We start from the raw sequence: 7,234 nt of genomic DNA on the forward strand, positions 1-7,234 counted from the left end.
TTTTTGATTTGGATGACTATTTAGATTTATATTTGGACCGTTGTTTGATCATATTTTTTTGGTAAAAATTTGGTTATATAACTAAGTTTTTGATTTTAAACGTTATTATCTAGTGAAATATATACATTTGTTTTTTATATTTTTTAAGTTTATGCTTGACAAAAAAAAATCTAGGGCAAAAAGTATATTTTTTTTGGTGATAGGGGTAAAATGTAATGTTTGGTAAATTTGATAAAATTGTAAAATTAAAATTTTGAAAAAAAAAACTATATATGATAGAAATTAATATATTTATATAGTTAAAGGGTAAAGTGTAAAGTTTGATAAAATAATATATAAGGATAAAATTGTCTATTCATAAAAAACTAGTGGATGATAAATTTTTATTCAAATCAGCTCCTTTTAAAAATAGTGCAATTCATTTTCAGAAAAGAACAAAAAAGATTTGATTATTTAAGTTGATCAAGATTTTACGGATCAAACCTCATATTTTTACTGATTAGTAATCGACTCTTATGTTTTTTATTATCAAATGTTTACGGGTGTCAAGGCCTCAAGGGTCCGAGTCCACTCTTGAATTTGCATTTTTCAACTAATGAAATTTTGGAAATTTGGCCGTTTGCATTATTCACAGTTTCACACACATATACATTATACACTAATACATGTTGTGTGTGGTTCGATCGTGTCTTGTTTAAATAAACTGCAAGGTGGCATGTTAATTATGCATAAAAATATCTTTTAACATAAGTCTCAAAAGATATAACTTTACTAGAAAATTTCTTAAAATTTTACTTTCTTGCTATTCTATTCTATAACCAAAGTCAGCCAAAAAAGATAAAATTTTACTTTCTTGCTATTCTATTCTATAACCAAAGTCAGCCAAAAAAGATAGGTATATATTATACGTTTTAGGCTGACATAGGTTATAGAAAAGTTCAGTAAGAAAGTCATTTTTTTAAGAAAAGTTATATCTTTTGAGACTTATGGTAAAAACATTCCTGTGTATTATGTATGTGTTTTGCTAGTGTGAAATCGTGGCATGTTGTATATTGTATCCCTTAAGGGTGAGCATGTAGCATTATTTTTCGATCCCGAACTAGAACTAAACCAAATCAATAATGTATACGTGAATATGATTTTCCATGAGTTGCGTATTTCTGTATTTGTGGTTTTCCATATTAGTATCGAAAACATAAATAATAAACAACAAACTAGAAAAGAAATTGGCAATTTTCTTACAACTTTATTCATTTCTGGTAAGGTTTTACATATCTCAGCAACTCAACCACCATCAATATCATGCTTGGAAAATTGAAAATTGTAGCTTAAAGAGTTCAATGTTTAAGCCGATCCAATATTGTATCAGGTTAGATAACATCCCAATAATCAAAAAGATATTTTTTAATAAAAAAAAAAAAAAAAAAAAAAAAGCAGGCATCTTAATCCATTAAGACGACAAAACCTTCTGAACCTCAACAGTCACCTCCTTCGGGGGCTTCTCTGCAGGAAGCTTTGCAACCACACCCTTCTTGTTGTAATACTCTATAACCTGTAGTTCACACACAAAACCCAAATTTTAAATCTTTCCTTTTTCTAATAATAATTAAAAATAAACTGTGGGTCCCATCACATCCCATTCCCATCTTTGTTGGTGGGATGGGACCCAACACTTACAGGCTCTGTTTGTCTGTGAAAAGCCTCCAGCCTCGATTTCAGAACTTGTGCAGTATCATCCTTTCTTTGCATTAAAGGCTCCCCTGTAACCTATGAGAAGAAGAAACAATTTGATTCATATGGTTGCTAGATATTTTGTTAAATGTCTAAAATGCCCTTACATCATCAACACCAGGAGTCTTGGGAGGTGCAAACTTTGTGTGGTATGTCCTACCACTTGAAGCATGGATCCAACGCCCAGTGATTCTCTCCTCCAAGATGGAGTCATCAATTGCAAAATCAAGCACTTTATCAATCTTGCTTCCTTGCTTTTGAAGCATTTCATCAAGCTGTAAAAAAAAAAAAAAAAACAAATCAAGGGTAGAAACAAACTTTATGCAGATGCATATCATTACCCATACAGGACTTGGTGTGGAAAAAGAAGAAACAAGCTTATTTACATAATTTTATTGACTTATAAAAAGCAAAATGGAGGCAAATGAAGATGAAGGATCAAGAAACCTTTTCAGCTTGAGCAACTGTCCTAGGAAACCCATCAAGAATGAATCCTTTTTGGCAGGATGGTTTCTTCATTGCTTCATCAATGATCCCAACCACCAAGTCATCAGAAACAAGTTCTCCCTTTGAAATTTGCAAAAGAAAGGAGTCAAACAAATAATCCGAAATAGAAATGACAAAAGTACATAACCATGGTGTCGATGTCTCTTAGCCTACCTTCTCCATGGTTTCCTTGGCTTTAATCCCGAGTGGGGTTTTAGCTGCAACAGCTGCTCTCAACATATCACCTGTTGCCAAGTGGCATAGGCAGTATTCATCCTTGATGATGGGGGATTGGGTACCTTTTCCAGATCCAGGTGGACCTACATTTCATTCATTTGCTTGTAAACATTTAATCCAACACTTAGAAGGCAATACCCATCGGTCTCAAGGCTCAAGAACACTTAAAACCGATCAATGTGATTAAAAAATGATCCATGGGGGTTAAAGATTCAGTTTTAATTCCAACTCTACGGTTCTAGAATAACCCAATTCATAAGAACATTTACAGATATCAATAAAGCCCCATCAAGAAGAAATTTCAAAATGGAAGAATGAATCATACAATAATTCTTTTTACGGAATTGAGAGGGGGAGGGGGGTTAAAAGTGCCATTTGAGATCATACCCTAGTAAATTCTGCTTACGTTGTAACTTTAGGTTTAAAAGGCCTAAAAACATTCAGGATTTAAGCAAGCAAAAATCCACCAATAAAAAACAACAACAGAACTAATACACCATATGGATAATGCTAAATAGATACTAACGAAGTTGGTGATTGGGATAAAAGCTTCAAAATTTACCCTAATTCATGGGACCATTCACAGATCTCAGAATCAACAGCCCAAATACTCAACACGGAACGATCATCGTAATTTTAAAAGAATCGCAACAGAAAAAGGGTTAATTGTAATACCAATGAGGATGAGGCGCTTATCGGACTTGGATGAGCACTTGAGTCGGCGAAGGAGTTCACTCATCATGTCCAACGAAGGTACATCTTCCAGGGAGATGCTGCTGCTCGCCATTTCTGCCTCTTTCTACAGTGATTTTAGCTGCGAAGATGGATGGGTTTTATGGTGGATTAGTGGGTGCACCCACCACTGAATAAAGTGAAAAATACGAAAGACGATGCAAGTTGAGATATGGAGATGAGGAGGAGGAAGAAGAAGGCGGGGTTTTCAAAGCTTCGATGAATGCAAATAAGCCACTCCTTTTGCTTTGCTTTTCTCTTTATACCAAGACAAGATTGCACATAAAAAATAGACGAAAGTGATTACGTTTGGATATGAATATGATAATGATAATCAATATAATAATAGTAACTAATAAGGTATGATAAAATATGGTTATTGGTGTAGAAAGATATTTTTTGTATGTATTATAAATAGTTAAATACAAATAGTCTTGAAATAAACCAATTAAAGCATTTACCTTGAAATCGAAAACAAAAAACCAACATGGTGCACATCTAATTTTTTTTTCTTTTCGACTGTAAAGTTAATTCTTTTAAAAATATATCATCTTCAAGTCATGCAAGTTGTAACACCCTTCTTTTGGGTACTGACACTTTTACTAATTGATAAAATCCACTATCGGAATATATCGTTAAGTATCTGTCTTAACCATCCACTATCGGAATGATCATTTTGGAGTTTGGACAAACGTTTTAGTAAATTTTGATTATTTGAGTTATCTATATTTAAAATGACCAAAATAGAGATCAATGTGAAAAAAAAATTGATTCTGGTTACTTCAAGTTGCACTAATCGTTGTAGTTGATAATTATAGATTAGGGTGATTATTTAAAAATATAAAGTCATAAAAATAATATGCTTATCCGAACATAAAAAAATTGGTTATGGACTTATGGTTACTTCAAATTGTAATAATCGTTTATCAATTTCAAAATACACATATAAACAAGCCCTATGAATCATGATGAAGTTTTGTCAGTATTGATTAAGGGACGTTTAGCTTAATTCTATCGGTATATAATGTGTTTTTAAAAGAGGGTCTAACTTATGAAGGCCCCATCCTTGTCGTGCTTAAAAAAAAAAAAAAAAAAAAAAAAAAAAAAAAAAACCTCACATTGAAAATTCACATAAGATGTATGATAATAACTCACTACACCATTCTACTGTTTGAGATCATTTTCAAACACCTCAAGCCAAAAACTAATCGAACAATGTTAGATGCATTTTTATGCATATTTTCTAGCATTCTAAGCCTATTTTCACTTCTTATTTCATGCATTTTAGATAGAATTTTGCATATTTCTGAATTTTCCGTTTGATCAGGTTATGTTCGGATCTATTGGTGGATTTTTATATGTTTATCAAGTTTGGAGCATTGCGGACAATATTGAAGGAATATGAAGTGATCGAGAATCATGGAGATGGAATATGTGTAAGCATTTTTGTGAAGAGAAGGACCAAGCCATCCCAGTAATTCCTCATAGTCTGGTATGGTTGGTTCACGATTGAACCTAAATGATGAGCATCCAACCATATGTAGATGTTTATGTTAAACCTATAAAGTATTATAAAAGATAAACAATACATTAGCACACCAATTTACATCCTTTCAATTGAGTAAATGCATTAAGCCTCGTATCAATAGAGGATCAAAGTGAAAGGCTTAAAGATGAGATACTAGAAGAATAAACATCATAAGTTTACCAACAACCCTATTGATTTTGATGAGGATGAGTTATAAAAATTTCCAAGAAATGACTATTAAAAATATCCAAAGACTAAACCAAATGAAAACAATATCCCATACCAAAGCAAAGCAAAAGAAAACGCAGACAATTATTTATTTATTTATTTATTTGATTGGAGTTAATAAATTATAAAAGGAAAAATCTTTTTGGTGTTTGAAAATAATAATAATAATAATAATAATAATAATAATAATAGTAATAATAATAATCAATTTTTTACCCTCTAACACGTTACTGGTTTCATACCAGTTAAGTAACTTTTTTTCTTATTAGGATCGGTAAGCCCGAGTCAATTTTGCTAGGATTGGTTGAGGCACCCTAGCCAAGGCTCGGGACCGATTATAACCCTTTCAAGAGCAATCTGATGTCTGATTTTGCCCACCTCTATCCTATGTAGGGTTGTGCATGGGTCGGTTTTAGATCCAAACCGAAAATGATCGGTTTCTGATTTTCAGAACCCAATAAGGTCGGTTTCTGGTCGGTTCGGTTTCTTGGGTTCTGGAGTCGGTTTTGGCGGTTTTCTAGTCTTTTGGGTTCAACCTATATACTCATGGGTTCAAGATTAAACCCATGGGTTTTGGGTTTTAACCCATTTTCCAGAAATGCACTTAGTCACTTAGTCACTAACTCTACATAAAAGGTTAGATAATAAAGCTTCTATATAATGATTGAACTTAGTTACTTACTTTACATAAACATGAGATGCTATTTTTTAAATGCTCTAATTGTTATTCACTTGTACATAGTTTAGGAATTTGTTATTTCTTGGACGTGAAATTGTGTTCTAATGGTATAGAATTTTGTTATTTGCCAACAATAATTTTGTAATTTTATATAAGTTTTGATTTGAGTAAATATATATATTATATTATAAGCTTCATTGTATAAGAGGGGTAAATTAGTCAATTCATAAAAATAAGAATTTATAATGATGGGTCGGTTTGTCGATTTCATGTGTTGGTCGGTTTCTCGATTTGGATGAGTCAGTTTCTGGGTAAAAACCGAAACCGACTTTTAAGTTTTTAAAAATTTCAAACCCTAACCGTTGGTTTTGCTTTGGTTTCAGTTTTTTCGGTTTCGGTTTTGATCGGTTTCTTGGCTCGGATTTGTTCACCCCTACCATGAGCACCTCTATCCTTTACTAGTATTTTCTGAATTTTAGCCCACATTATATGTCGAATACATTTTATGTTACAAAATAGGCCCAAATTCTGTGAGTAGCCCCGGGCAACCCAAATCGCGTTGGCCTAAGCCATCAAAACTTGTAGTGGACTAGTCACTACTCTAATGGTGTTGGTCATGATTTATGAAGGGATATAGGGAAATACATATACACGACATAAACAATAGAAGTGATGACCCAAAGCAAAGCTAATTAGAACATTAGGCTGATTAATAAGTTGATAATCGAAATTCAATTTGAACTTATCCACTTAATCAATACCCTTTTCAAGAAAATAAATCGTAAATTGTTTTTTATTTTAGTTTTAAATAATATTATTCCAGCCCAAAAAACAACTCACCAATTATTAGATCGCAAAACTTAAATATCTTCGTCAATAATTAATTTAACCTAATCCTAAATATCACATGTCATGATACTTAAATCCATAATCTCTCATTTCAGAAAGTAACTTCTTACCATCAGCCCAAAAGGCCCTTTGATAAATTGGCTTATTTATATAACAAGATATAGCTATTTATAATGTTATAAACATTAAATCTTTGCAACCTATTTTAAACGAAATATGCAATAATGAATAATGTTTCATTCTTATATAATGTTTCATTCTTATACCAACTGAAGTATAGTGGTCATTATTTGTGTCAGATGAATAAATTGGTATAAAAAATTATTTTTGCATAAATTGGATATATATATATATATATATATATATATATATATATATATATATATATATATATATATATATATATATATATATATATATATATATATTGAATAAATTGATAGTTATGAAACACTATTATATAAATGAGAATTTAACCGGTATCTTGTAACAGTTCCATGTTATAATGTTTCAATTTTTTTGGTCGTTCCAATAGTGAGACATTGTTGTATAGTTTGTCTAAAAACAATTTGTTGCATAAATTTAAGACTTATAAAACTATGTATAAGAAACATTTCACCCTTATTATAAACATGGTTGACCATAAAATTAAACGGGTGTTTGTTTTAAAACAACTTATGATTCTTAATTAACTACTTATTGCGGAAACTAATAAATAAATATAGGGTTATGGATCTGAACTTTAGAAAGGTGATTAGCCATTA

General features: G+C 31.4%; 1 protein-coding gene across 1 annotated transcript; it reads right to left on the reverse strand.

The window, feature by feature from the left end:
• Positions 1-1,226: 1,226 nt before the first annotated feature.
• On the reverse strand, positions 1,227-3,417 carry LOC145165844 (adenylate kinase 4-like). The gene is made up of 6 exons (XM_079084748.1): positions 3,130-3,417; positions 2,392-2,537; positions 2,179-2,298; positions 1,839-2,006; positions 1,678-1,767; positions 1,227-1,552 (listed from the first exon to the last, which is right to left on the reverse strand). Exons 1-6 carry the CDS (start codon positions 3,239-3,241, stop codon positions 1,451-1,453), a joined length of 738 nt encoding a protein of 245 aa, XP_078940874.1. The 5' UTR covers positions 3,242-3,417; the 3' UTR covers positions 1,227-1,450.
• Between the last annotated feature and the right edge of the window lie 3,817 nt (positions 3,418-7,234).

The sequence above is a fragment of the Lactuca virosa genome, chromosome 3 (genome assembly GCF_052849685.1).
Source record: "Lactuca virosa cultivar CGN04683 chromosome 3, Lactuca_virosa_CGN04683_v6, whole genome shotgun sequence".
In the NCBI taxonomy this organism is placed as follows: domain Eukaryota; kingdom Viridiplantae; phylum Streptophyta; class Magnoliopsida; order Asterales; family Asteraceae; genus Lactuca; species Lactuca virosa.